The sequence below is a fragment of the Clavelina lepadiformis genome, chromosome 3 (assembly GCF_947623445.1).
Source record: "Clavelina lepadiformis chromosome 3, kaClaLepa1.1, whole genome shotgun sequence".
Taxonomy (NCBI): Eukaryota; Metazoa; Chordata; class Ascidiacea; order Aplousobranchia; family Clavelinidae; genus Clavelina; species Clavelina lepadiformis.
Genome location: NC_135242.1, coordinates 20,612,036 through 20,626,470, shown reverse-complemented (window position 1 = coordinate 20,626,470; position 14,435 = coordinate 20,612,036). Strand labels below are relative to the sequence as shown.

Sequence of the window (14,435 nt, the reverse complement as noted above, 5' to 3'; positions counted from 1 at the left end):
GCAGTGTAGTTTTGATCGTAATGAACTGGTCATATTTGAAAGCCAGTTAAGAATTCCTCTCGTAATCCCACGTTAAAGACCTTATGTACGTTCTGTAGCACACAATCAATGGTGTATTAAATTAAAGACAGTTGCAGCCATGCATAAGATGTTGTATAATCTACTAAAAGTTTTTTTTCTTGAATTCAATGGTCCAAAGTCCAATCCATTTGTTATTGCACAGACCACGAAATTTTAAGGTTGGATTCTTATGTGGTACTTGCTCCAGAGCGTAACAGTAAGCGTAACTGACGCAGCCGTTGCAAATTGCTGCCAGAACCACGACGTGCCTAAAAAAATTACAGCAACTGATGAGCAAATTCAGATTTGTCGCGTTTGACCATTTCGAGCTTTTCAAACATTTTTTCTCACCAGAAACAGTGAAAATAAGGGAAATTAATCTTCAACCAGAATGAACATAAAAGCTTATCGAGAGCCCAACACGTAAGTGATGCAACTCCAAGAGCAGCTGCAGTTTTCGAGATGTGTCTTAGTGTTGGGTTTGGACATCTGTTAAAAACGCGCACTGGTAATGAAACAAACTGTTATCAAATAGCAATAACAAATAACAAGAAATTAATACAAGGAGCAATACAGCTTACGTGCCGTATCCGTGAACCAAATACCCTATTGCAGGCAATGCGAAAACCATGAGGGTAACATGGTTAACTTCCGGTCTTACTATGCTCAAATAAGTCGCCGCTGTTCCCAATACCAACATAATTAGTTGAAATATCCATCTGTGATTTCATGAGTTAAACATTAGCAAAAGTAATTACCAAGGTTGGTGGTACCTATTATGATAATCAAAAATTGTATGTTCATGGTTAAAATGAACAACTACTTGGCAAGTTTGCATTTGCCTTTATTGAGTTTACACGTTGAATTTTTATGAAACAAACCTATTTTGGGCAAGGCAAGATGGCAAGTGCGCATTGGGCATCCACATCGCAATAAAGCCACAGCAAACCCATAATATGCTCAGCTCGTCCAGTAGTTGTCCCACTAAACTCAAAGTCGAATGAAAATAAATCGATCCAAGCCCTGAACGTTACAAAATTAGTAATGAGTTGGCCCGAATTAAACCAGTTATAGCTTACTACAGTGTATGTAATAGTGATAAACATGATTATGTTGAAATTAAATTCCGTTTCAAAACATTGCACACGAATGCCTTACATAACCTATACCTACCAACAACAGCGAGCAGGCCCCACACTAAGTTTATGGCTTCGCAATTGGGTACGTTTTTGGGGTAGTCTCTGTGAATGTACATGAGAATCGGTGGAAAAATTACCAATGGAAAGGAGCTCACCTACAAAAGCCAGGTTTTGGCAATTAGGCTACTGATAATAGAAAAATTATCGAGTGTCAATATTATTCGCTCTTCTCTGATTACATTAGACTGACTATACACTGTTCTTGGTAGTCTAAGCGTTTCAGCCGTCATATAAGAATGAGTTAATAAACACTTTCCAATAAAACAGTAGGCCAAATGGTTTACCGTATTCCAAAACTCTGTTATGTAAGGCGATATGACGTAATTCGGTTCACACCAATCAACGTCCGAGGAAAGAGGTTCAAATCCTTCAGTCGGAAGTCTCATGATTTTTCAAAAAATCTACAGTTTTGAGCCTAACACAGAAAAAGTCATAAAAGTTTTCAATCACCTCTGCACCAATGTACGAAAGTGTTTTCCTATATTTTACGGCAACGCTCAAATATGAATCGCATTACTATATAACGTGATAAAATGAAAGCTCAACATTTTCCCGATCTAAAAGCGCTGCCCCACACTAATACACAAAAATTTATACCAACACAAAAAAATTAAATTAAGGAGCAAACCCACGGTTAATGTCCAACTAAATATTGTAGATTCAAAATGCAGATAGAACAGAATCTGTTTATTAGAGTAATGGCCGCAGACTACTGACCTATATGTTACCATTATCATCCAATAGACAAGCAGAGATGCAATATCGTTTCTGTTGAAAATATTGCATAACGCTAAATGGATCAACATTAATTTTGTCCTATCTGACTTCATAATGATAATTTATTGACTTGCAAATTTGTGTTGAGCATCGTTGAATACTTATCTCCAGTAAACTTTCGTCTTCCTGTCGATCTATTAACTTTGCCTAGTTTTTTTTCTCAACATTTTGACTAGACGATTTTTAAACCGAGCACTCCTCCAAATGTTATAATTCTATTTCACTCACTTATAGTTTTGCTCTGCTGAAAGATTTCTCTGAATAATCCAAAATTATGGTCAGTTATCTAGATCAGGGTTTCTCAAACTTTTTAGTTCTGCGACCCCATTTTAGAAAAGAAATTTTTATGTGACCCCTTGATGGGTAGATATCATAACAATAAACGTCTAATTACAAACCTCAAGTTGTGTTTTGTCTCTGGCAAAATCATACAAGTGCACACAATCTACCAAAGTACAGTAGCTGTAGCGTACAATAATAAATGAACCGCATAATGGAAACAGCAAAGCGAATAAAAAATTAACAAAAACAATTTAATTTATTAAAATTGAATTTTTTTCACGACCCCAAACGGGGTTGCGACCCACAGTTTGATAAACCCTGATCTAGATTACTTGTAACTACATCTGTTGTGATTAACACGGCTTCATCCATTTCATTGTGTTGTTACGAACTCCGTTTCTCACGCATTACGTAGTTGCCCCATCATCGTGGTATCGTTTGTAGTGTTTTTATCAATTTGCGCACCTTTTGCGTTTTTGTTCTTATCTATGTTGATCACGTGGTTTGGCACCTTCATTAAATATAGAGGTTGTGCGTTTTTTTCTGTGAGGTTAAGTCGGTGTTTGGTTGTAACCAATTAAATGTGGCTTTTTAAAGATCATCAGTTTGTTTTATTGGCGTGACGACTCTATAGTTACTCACAGTTAAGGGTACTGTATTGCGGTTCTCCGTAAAAGTATAAATTTTAGCCTGGCCTCATGAACGAGAGAATTTTCGTTACAAAGTTTAAAAGCAAGTTTTTCCTTGTACATTTATTTTTTTATCCCTCTCGTCATACCAACTTTATACTATCGTTTGTCATTCTTAGAAACCGGTTGAAATGTGGTTGCTAGACTTGCTATACAACACAACGACATGTCTCACTATTCGGCGCTTTGTTTTACGACCAGACAAAAGCGAATATTAAGCCCATACGGATACGTGATAATCGAAAAGGGTCGGCCACAGTTGATCATTTATGGTTGATCAGAGCGTATCACTGTACAGTGTACAGTTCATATGTTTGACTGCTAGTGTTACCGGTAGAATATAAAAATGCCAGCTGGCAATAATAACAAAGAAGAAAATTGATTCTTAAAACTTATCAACAGTACGGTAGCCTAATCAACCACCGGTATGAACGTATTATTTCATGTAAATTAGAAATGTGCATCTATCTTTAATAAACAAGCTTTGTTATATTATCTTCTGCAATACCGGTACTTGCACCGTTTGTACGTACATCGATAGCTACGGTACCGGTGGACGGTAGAGGTTGCGACGGTAGCAACAAGCAACTAACTGTACCGTAAACGTCAAAAACTGAGGCCACATTAGAACAATAAACCCGTCTGCAACAAACGTGGATAACATAGCAGTAACTATACTTTTGACTAATAGCAATTATACTGATTAATAATAACTGCTAAATTTAATCAGTTTCGCGGTTTAGTCTTATCTCTAGGCAGAAGATAGGCCTACTATGTCATTCCAATAAAACCTTTCCTATTTTAAAAGGGGGCGTTTCTGTAACCTAGAAACAGCATCTATTACGTCACTATGCATTTAACTGCTTCATCAACAAAATCGCAGACCCGCACAAACCTTAGGGTTGTAGTAGCAAACGAATGTTAAACACATATTTTACTACATACATTGCTACCAATTTACAGTTTAACTGAATTTAAAAATGTACAAAATTAATTAGAAACTGTAGGGTGCCCCAAGATGTTAAATCTGCCTTCTTTAGGAAGACAGTAAGGGTTTAAAAACAGCAAAATTTTGCAGTAAATCCAAAAACCAAGATTTGAAAATTTTGAAACACATAATCACAGTGGAAAATGCGTTTTCAATGATTTTATAAAATTTGAAGTTTTCCGCATCACGGTACGTTTTGCAATAGATCGACCCAGGGCCTGGCAGCCGCTACAAGAAAACATTTTGGCACCACAGACGTTTTCGTTCGACGTGATACAACTTGCACAATTCGAATTTGTTTAAATCTGCTCTGGTTTTCATAGAACCCTATTTTCTTGTATAAATTATGTAATTTAGAATACATGGATTAGTGTTTGTTGTAACATAATCCAACTTTTAATTTTCAGATTTAGAATTACCTAGTTTGACAAATTTTTTCAAAATTGATACAGTTTGTTACCGGCCAACATTAAACCACAACAAAAGCTTTGTAAGCCATATGTAATGGTACGCACTGAAACATAAGATTTCAAATTACACTGGTTGCAGATTTTTTAGTTTTTTTACGCCTCAAAAGCGCATTAAAACGAATGTAAAAAATGAAATCTTTTTTATCCATTTTTTACGCTTACGTACAATAGCTTGTAGTTTATAGTGTACAATTTTGAAAAGCAGTAGGCCTATAATGCAATTTTGTATCGTCATGTACAATGATTTTGAAACGCCGTATAAACTGCCAAAGTAGCGACAAATAAGAAAATGTGAAGAACGAAAAGGAATGAAGACGTTAAAATGCCTATAGTTCCCAAGAATTTGCTTCATGATGGAGCATGGCTCAATAATTTCCCTAAATATGCTAGTGCATGTATTTCACCTTGTACCTTTGAACCAAATTTGGAAACTTTTTTATGAACTCACACCAAAATGTTTATGTTATTTGATGTTTTGCATAAGGTAATTTCCCCATTTTCATGAGCGAACCACACACCATTGAAAAATTTGTGATTTAATGCATACAGTACATCATATACTAAAATTCTTTTTTATAAGGTGGTGGTGATGAGCAGACACTGATAATAATCATACCTTATAATTGTTGCACAAAGATATTTAAAAAATACAGTAAGACACTAAGACAGGCTGCAATAAGACACAGTGCAGTGTACAATCAAAGGATATTTGTCGATTAGCCTATGTAGAATTCGAAAGTTTTTATACTAACTCAAGCCCAACCTTAAACAGTGTAATTTCCAGTTTATCAGAAATTTCTTACCCAACATACCTGTTTGCCGGTAATTGACTAATTGTCTACTTTTAACAACATTGTTCATAAGAAACACTCAGCTTTTGGTGAGTGGTAGGGTATCACAATTAATCTTTATCCTCGGATTGAGGAAAGTTTTTGCTTGACTTATAGGACTACTGATCCGAGACCCGGGTACCTAGTTTTGAGCTAGCCTTTGTGCAGGTTCCTTTACTGCAAGCTTTTATGTATTTTTAAAACTTTTTCTGTATTGCCTGAATTTGAAACCATTCATCAAGACCACTGAACAGGAGCTTGGGGGCTGGGGCGCTAATGCCTTGCCTGAGGGCGATACAATGGTAGGGCCACTGAGGATTGAAAACGAACTGCATGTTAATGTTAACCAAGCACTCTAACCACTCAGCTACCGAGTTGACTTACTGATGTAGGAAAATACAAATTATGTAAGGGGTTACATATACAGGGCTGGTGGTTATTGTACCATATAGACCCTTCCTGAGTTACTGACTGACTGGCAAGACTTTTTTCGATCGTCAATGCTTAAAAGTGGACATTTTTGCCCCACTTCGTATATTTTTAAATTACAAGCAATCTGTGCATTGGATTGTAAAGATTTCGCTCAGGTGAATAGCATACTAATTTTTTGCACGAAAAAAAAATATTTTGCCTGGTACAGGCAATCGAAAAAATCTTACCACCCAAAAAAATGGCAGGGGTAACTCGGAAAGGGCCTATTTATTGGAAAGTTATTTTCAATTGGTATATTGTGAAATGCCATTAAAAAGAAATTAACTGAAAAAAGCTTGAAAGTAAATTTTTTATTCGCAATTTTTGTCACTCATAAAGTGGCACACAATGCAAAATAGTCTTTCAAAAATAGATGTGTAGTGGCCTGGCGCACGCAGCCACGGAGTCAGATCATTAATTCGGCAGGTAAATTACGTCCGAATATCATAAGTTAAGACTGATAAACAGTGCAAGTCCTCTGCAGATGGAGAATTTACTTTTCCTGCAAAATAAAACTGTTGGTTTTGTGGCTAAAGTCAAATTGCATCCAAGTGATTTTAAAGTGGCTGAAATTAATGAAGATGATATAATCTGCTGTGGGGAAAATCTAGAAGAGATTTCATCTAAAAATCTTGCCAAGCCGACGATCTCTTCACAAACTGCCGAAAGCATTATTGATGGTGGTGTTAGGAAAACTTTAGATTCACATGATACATGTCCTGACAAGAAAAGAAAGCTAACTGATTCACCGCATGAAAACTTTTCAAAACCATTGGACTTTAAAAGTGACGTTGAATGGTGCAAATCCACCTTGAGTGGTATGCTATTACCTGAAACTCTAAAATGTCTTGATTTGATTGTTTCAAATCCATTAGAGATGCACCAAGCTGACAGACTGTGTACTCTTGGCAGATTTCCAAATAAGAATCATCGAACTTTGCTTCATAAGTGTGTTCAGTTTTTATATCCCCAGCTTGCAACAGTTACCGAAAAAAACAACGAAATCTTTCTGGAGCCTTGTTTGAAATTTCAGTCGTTTGAACCTTTTATGGGAAGAATTGCTGCTGTTGCCTTCATGCGTTTTGTTAATATTTTCAGCAAGGACAACAATAACAGCGCATTTGAAATAGAAGGTACTGTATTGTACTATGTTTTCTTATTGAAACAGTATATGGTAAACATATGCTATATTAAATGACTGTTTTTGCACACGATGACCAATGAATCATCTGTACTTCAAAATTAAACACATGAGTTTTCCCCCTTTGAGACATATTTCTTGCAGTTTTGCAAGAAAACACCATGTGCTAAATAAATTCCACATATATCAAGTTTTGGAAGTTAATCATTATAAACTTTGCCACACCTATAAATCACTTGATTTAAAGTAATTTTTTTAAAGGAAATTTTGATAAGGATACTCGTCGAAAGATACACCATGAAATTGATCAACATTTTGGGAAATTTTTGATGGCAAAAACTAAATCAAATGGAGCAATAATTGAGGTTAAGAGAAGGCCAAAGAAACAGGGTGGCAATACCTGTCAAACATACTGTCGTAGGTTCAAGTAGTCAGTCAATTTGTTTGAGCTTAACTGGTTAATTTAGGTCTATTCCAGTAATTATATATTCTGTAAGCTCTCTTATTATAACTAAAATCACATATGTGCTTTCAATGTAAATTTGTTCTTTTCAACAACTTTTTGATGTCTATGTCACTTTCTGTTAGTGTAAAAACTCTATACTTATACTGGTATGAACCATTATACAAAAACAAATTTTTAGAATACACATTTTACAAACACAACACTGAGAGCTTGGATGCCGTTCATCAACTGGCAAAACACTTTGACCTTCGACCTCATCAGTTTGGTTTTGCCGGCATCAAGGATAAACGAGCTGAAACTTGGCAGAAAATGACCGTGCAAGGAATTCGTAAGGAAAGGTTGGTACATGTACCATAGAGCTATAAAGTAACATGAAACTATACTGGCCGGTGATCTGATTGCAAGTTTTTCTGACTCGCTTTTAAGTATAATGATCTTAGTCATTGCTAAGTTGCAATACGCAATTGCGGAAGTGCTAGTGGATAAAACGTAAATGGCAGTTGTCTCTGATGAGCAGTTTTGAGAAACGGTGCCAATTTCAGGTAAGACCTTAAACTGATTTTTTGCCCCCATTGTGTCAATGAGGAAAAGAAAATGATTGATGATGATGATTGTTTGAAAACTCAAAATCACAAATAGAAATTTAGCAAATGCAAATGCAAACAATCAAGCTCAGTGGACAGCGCTTGGGTTGTAAAGCAGCTGAGTTTAAGTCCTGCGGAGATTTTCCTCAGTTTGAAGATAAACATTCCAATACCACCATAGAATTACAATGCAACTATTGTGTATTGTATAATTATAATGGAACCTGAATTTCCTGCAATGTATCTGTACCTTGGCACAGTTTTCAGTTGGTGATGCCAGTGCTCTTGTCAAATAACATTGAGATAAATATGCCTGATAGAAAATGAAATATTTTTACAGCAGTTTCAAACCAGTCAATTTTGTTCATTGTAACTCTTTGTCTTATAGTTGAAATCTATGACATGAAGTTATGCAGCAGAATTCACTTAACATGACCACTCGCTTTATACGGCCATTTTGGTACAGTTTTGAACTTTGCCGTATAAAATAATCTGTTTACTATGGCCAGTCTTTGTCTTCTATTACCACTTTTCTATCATTTTCAAAATTTCATGCCAACTATACAATGTGACGGTGACAATTGTGCAATTTATTCTCAATTCACCTACTGACATCCACCTTCATGTTTCTCTATAATGTTAATGACATGTTTTTTTGTCATTTTTTTCCCAACTGTATCGATCCTAGCGTAGTGAAACGGTACTTCAACAGCTTTGGTTATTGTGACCGTTCGTATATTATGACCACAATGGTTTGGTCCCAAGGTGGTTATAACAAGCAGAGTATATTGCTACAGGTATTGGTGGGCTGACCATTTTGCTTGTTATAACCTTGCTTGATCAGGGTAATTAAGAACTCTTTTATTGTAAGAATCACGTTAAATGCTTACTAATGCATGATCATGGTTGCAAGAATTTGCTAACATTATTTTTAGGCACAGAAAGACAATTCACCTAAAATATTCCTTTACAAACAATGCATGACTTATCTTGTATGTCCCAAATTTTTACCGTTAGATGGCGTAACGGAACAGTGATAGCACCAAGAAAACCTGGAAGCAGCCAGTGTGCACAACGCTGTCCATTTTTCGTAGGAAGTTGAAAAAAAGAAACCTGTAGCAAGACGACATCGGCAATAAAAGTTTTTGCCACAGCTAGTCAAACACGCTTTTCCGCGTTGCGTACGTCGTAAACAAGAGTACAAACAGCGATTATTACATAGCTATGACGTGTGAACGAATACAACGTGGATACGAAGTTATTACCCGTTGGCCCCTAGCCGGTTGCCCATTTGACATTAACAAGGCGTTTAGTTCAAAAGTTTTTTAAACATCTGTCGCCGTTCCGTTTAATTATGGCGGGGATTAGTTCGGATCAAAGGCAACACCTGGACCGCATTGAACAATCCTAATAAAGCAGCCGCCTGTCACTCATAACGTGGATATTACTTATTCAAAGGCGTGTTTGATCTGAAAGGAATTTTTTTAAATATTTCCTCCTTTTCTGTGAATGACTTCCAAAATAAACTTTTTAAACGCTTTATTGGTTTATCTTAACTTATGTAAACAAAGCATATTGTAGATAAATGGTTAGAGGTGTTATTGGTCGAATGTTAATCTTTCACTGAAACTGACGTTCTATTTATGCAGCATTGCATAGTTAACATATATTTCTACATTGAAGTTTTGTGTTGTAGTGTGTTGGTAAATATTTGTAATTTCTTGCCATTTATCTTGGTGAAGTTTTTCAAATGTATGGTTAGAGGGAATTATCTGCTAGCAGTTATTTGTAAACTAATAACTTATTGGAATGTGCAAAAAACTTGCTTTTTTACTTCGTCTTGTTTACGTAATTTTATTCGTTCCAGGCTTGAGGCCTTGTCACTGACTTTGCCCGATCATCTTAAAATTAGTGGCATAATTGTTACGTCACGTCCTTTGCGAACCGGTCAGTTGTCCGGAAATCGATTCATCATCAGGTTAAGAGATGTGTGCATGCCTGACAAAGTCGCTAATAACAATCAGTGAGAATATTTCAATTTTCTATTTCAATGCCACTGTGAATGGTTCTTGGATGTCTTGTATGAATCTTAAATCAAAATTTTCATCATAAAATTACAGATCTACAGCTTCAATAGTTTCGTTAAAACACAGCGTGAAGCAGTCTTTAGATTTAACAAAGGTAATTTTTCGATCGCTTTGGTTTGTTATAACGTCAATCAAAGTTTTTGCAGTTAACGACAGTTTTGTTTGATCAGGAACAAGGGTTTATCAACTATTTTGGAGCCCAACGATTCGGGCAAAAGTTGAATGAAGAACTCCAAGGAGAATCACGTGATAGCTTTAGCCAATCAGAAGTATTTGAGGCATCGTCTGTTGGACTTGCAATCTTACGTCATGATATGGTTCGAAAATTTTTTATCTTTTGCTTTTGGAAAAATTTCTATATTTTAACATGCTTTGCAGAAAATGGCTATCCACACATTGCTGCGTCCAACTCAAAAACGTCATAATATCGTAAGCGATGACGAAACGATGTCCGACGTGACCACCACCAATTGTGCAAAACGTTACTTTCAGGACACTGGCGACATTGAAGGTATGAAATAAGTTTTGCTTGAAAAGATAGTTTTTTGTCGAGCTTTTACCGAACTGCTTTCGATAACTTCAAGAAGCGAATGCAAGTTCGAAACGTATGTTATAGCAGTATTCATGTTATTGGTAAAATGTACATATACTGTACATACGTACTAAGCATACAAGTACAAAGAAATTACGATGTGTTTATACAATTATACATTGCATTTTGGGATACCCTATATTCACGTTGTGTTATTGACGCCGTACACGTATTATAATCATAGATTTAACACCCACTGTAGTTAAGTAGGTAATAATAGTATACCGGTAGTTAAGTAGGCCCTTTTGATCAATTTTAGTTCCCAATACAATGTATTCATTATAAGGCGCTCTGAAGAGATTAAGTCGTCACAGAGTAAGGGAAGTCAGTATACTCCGCGCTTTACGTCACTTTGGAGCAAATCTGCAGGAGATCGACGTCAGCACAACCGAGTGCAAAAAAGCTCCTGCGAAGAACTCAGCGTCGGCCGCCCAGGACACAGCCTCGGATTATTCTCAGCGCGCTTACGTGAAAGCTCTTTTGAGTCTACCACACAATGCCCTTGTCTTCTACGCGCATGCGTACTGCAGTTTTTTGTGGAACAAGGCCGTCACCGAAAGATTACGTCACTACTGTTATGACGTGGCTGAAGGGGATTTGGTGGTGCAGCGAGGCGAAGAACTGAAATTAGACCAGGTTTGTCATTAAAATTAGATTTTTAATTTGATTTATTGAGGTAATTTTGCTATATACTTCACAATACGTGAATTTAATGTCAATCATGTCTTTCAATTTTATTTTATGAATCTTTAAAACTCATAAAAAAATTTCCATTTCCATAATTACGCAGAAAATCTGCCTGCCTTCGAATTAATCAACATCTTTATAAAATACTATTGTATTTCGTTGAGAAAATCCAATCCCGCTTCTTGCCTTCTACTGTTTAATATCTTATCGCTGTAAAATGGTTAGCGACGTTCTAGGAAACGTGAGATTAAGCATAAGTATATATCAGGTTTTATGGATCATATTTTGCCGGATATTTTTACTTACCAATCTATCAACTTTCGTGTTTGCAGTAATAATATAACTTGGTCACAGCACACACACATCGCCCTTAATGCTCACTTTACAAACTGTTTTGTGGAATGCGAATTGCGATATTCCCTGCCTAGTTGGGGCCCATTTACCCCCAATGTCAAGCCATAAATCATCTGACAAAAATCTTCCTTCGTGTGTGTTCCATCCACCGCATGCTTCCATAATCATGATATACTAGTTATTATCACGTCACATTGCCTGATTATGACGCCTGTTTTCCGTTTGCGGTTGGATAAAGTGGTCAATGACCGGTAGTACTTACAAACATACACGATGATAACCTTGCTAGGTTGAATGCTGCAGCAAGTGGCGGTCGATGCCGGCATGAAATACGTTGCAAGCATAACGCGTTCAGAATTCCTTTGTGCGCAGTTACAAGCATCGCAAACCGCATCTCAATAACTTCTGCAAGCTCTATTCCCACTACTACATCGTTTTCATCCGTTTCCGCTGATCGTAGTTATGATAAAAAAGCCCCACCTTGTAGCTTAATTGAGTTCACAGCCGGAGAACCAGAGTTGCTGCAACCTCTATGTCTATAATGTTTACGTAACATTTAAGTCAGAGCCTTTATTACGCAAAAGTATGGTGGGCTCTATGCCCCAAATGGGAATCCATCATTTTTCTTATGCTGTACAATACACATCCAACTTCGTTTTTCATGAAGCAAATAGGGCAACTTCATTCGGTAGTTAAACTCCAAGTAGTTAAAGATTAAACGACGCTAATGAGTTGATATAAGCCCCCGAATAGTTTGCCGCGCATACTCTCATCATCTAATCTAAACATAATTTTCTCTGACGCTTTGCCTCAGAGTTCCGATCGAACTAAACTCCACGGCTTTAATCCAACCGACTGGTTATAATTATAGGTTGATGAATAAACAACCCACACATTACTTTTATTACTCACGCGCAAATGTGTTTGGGAAAAATTAATATGCTGTTGGTCAGTAACCATGTGCTAGGTCTTTAAACCTTATAAACTCCGAGTCGTTTAGATCTAGCAGAATTCTTTGATACATTTATCTTTAAAATAGTTTCAAATATTGTTCTTACAGAGAAGGACATTTCCCCCAGGCCTATTATCTCCAAGATCCAATGCCTGGTGGCATAATTTGACCTCATTAATTTATTACATGTTATGTTGTGCTGTGTTCGTAAAACTCAATAATATTCAATGGTTATCAATTTCATTTTGTCAATTAGCAAACACTGATAACTTGCAGATCCACGTCGTGACGTCAGATGACATCACCAGCCGGCGTTTTCAGTTATCTGACGTCGTATTGCCATTGCCTGGCAACCGCATCCGATTTCCACCGAATATGAAAACGTTTTACATCAAAAATCTGCAAGAGGATCGGATCCTAGGTGACGGATGCGAAGATGTAAGCGGAAGTTTTCGCATCAACTCTTTGAAAATCAATCTTCCGGGAGCTTACAGAAGAATCATCGAATTTCCTCGAAACTTATCTTACAAGTTTGTTAATAATCTTCAACCTTTTAAAACTTTTCTGGTAACTATAAATGTCCAGTTAATTTGTTAGTTAGTTAGTTAAGTTATTGATTAAGGTTGGTTAGTTGATGATGATTTCTGATGGTGTCACGTATCATGTATATGTAAGGTTTCAATAGGGTAGGTTTGCCGTTTTATCCATAAAACACTGTTCATGCTTGTGTGTTTTATTGTAGGCTATGCAATACACGGCTTCTAGGTTTTTTACTGACTTAGTAAATGCTGGGAGTCTGGTATGGTTGCGTTTTGTGACTGTAACCGTTGGAATGAAAATTGCTCACATTCTTGCTTATTTTTGTTTTCCTGTTTGAACAAAAATCTTTCTGAAATTTAAACTGTGAGCAATTTTGTTCGCTTCGCTTGCATCGTAAATCATCGTCCACGTCGCTTCTGGTAACGATAAGATTAACCAGTTACTTTGCAGAAATCCCAAAAACATAAACAAAACGTCTGCATCCATTAGCCTTTAAGGAAATTGCAAGAGACTTAGGCCTATACGACAAAACAACGCAGCTGTATACCAGCGATTAATTGCAATAAAACTTTATTTGTAGGTGGATGGCGGGAGCGGCGGAACGGGAAGTAAAACAGCACAACGTAGACGAGTTTTTCCACGATTTACCAGAGCCCCCTGTTTGCGACACGGTGCAGGTTTGGAGTTCGAATCCCGGCCAAGATGGATCTTCGATTTTAAAGTTAAAATTCGATTTAAACTCGTCGTGTTACGCGACCATGTTTTTGAGGGAAATTTCAAAAGGTGGAATTTCGAGATAAAAATTATGGCATTCGACAAAGTATTAAAAACAATTTTACCAACGTCTTCTTGAAAGCGTTTTTACCTTGTACAGTTAATTAAAAATAAACACTGTTGTAAAAGTCTGTGTGCTGGGATAAAGATAGGCTGATAGCTTACAAGTATTGTATCAAACAAGGCAGTAAATAACACAGGCTTGTAGCGACGAAACAGAGAACAGCGTCAGGTGTCAGAACGTACATGGTGAATGTTTCAACTAAGATGTTCTTTCCGTTGAGCGGATGTTTGTTTGTAATTAATGCAGTAATTAAAAATAACTTTTTCATGATACGTAGAAACTGTAACATGACCTTGTAAGGAATTTGTGTGGTTGAACACGAATTTAAAACATGTTAATGGAATTTATCGTAGTTGTTATGCGATTATCGCCAAACAACAAAAGATTAACGCTTCGACTTATGATTGGTAAACGAGATTTTTCGAATT

At 36.6% G+C, this 14,435-nt stretch overlaps 2 protein-coding genes across 4 annotated transcripts; one reads left to right on the top strand and one right to left on the bottom strand.

Annotated features, from left to right (window-relative positions):
- Positions 1-90: 90 nt before the first annotated feature.
- On the bottom strand, positions 91-2,338 carry LOC143449298 (alkaline ceramidase 2-like). The gene is made up of 7 exons (XM_076949440.1): positions 1,977-2,338; positions 1,544-1,674; positions 1,234-1,354; positions 942-1,083; positions 642-779; positions 412-549; positions 91-329 (listed from the first exon to the last, which is right to left on the bottom strand). Exons 2-7 carry the CDS (start codon positions 1,643-1,645, stop codon positions 164-166), a joined length of 807 nt encoding a protein of 268 aa, XP_076805555.1. The 5' UTR covers positions 1,646-1,674; positions 1,977-2,338; the 3' UTR covers positions 91-163.
- A 3,880-nt stretch (positions 2,339-6,218) lies between these two features.
- LOC143449900 (pseudouridylate synthase PUS7L-like) lies at positions 6,219-14,065 on the top strand. Of its 3 annotated transcripts, none has more exons than XM_076950231.1 (10): positions 6,219-6,899; positions 7,169-7,324; positions 7,552-7,711; positions 9,825-9,935; positions 10,078-10,138; positions 10,215-10,361; positions 10,423-10,555; positions 10,923-11,272; positions 12,906-13,196; positions 13,750-14,065. In XM_076950231.1, exons 1-10 carry the CDS (start codon positions 6,251-6,253, stop codon positions 14,020-14,022), a joined length of 2,331 nt encoding a protein of 776 aa, XP_076806346.1. In that variant the 5' UTR covers positions 6,219-6,250; the 3' UTR covers positions 14,023-14,065. The 3 variants fall into 3 exon arrangements, with proteins under 3 accessions (XP_076806346.1, XP_076806347.1, XP_076806345.1); XM_076950232.1 differs by having other exon boundaries at positions 9,825-9,980; positions 12,906-13,159; XM_076950230.1 differs by having other exon boundaries at positions 9,825-9,980.
- The last annotated feature ends 370 nt before the right edge of the window (positions 14,066-14,435 follow it).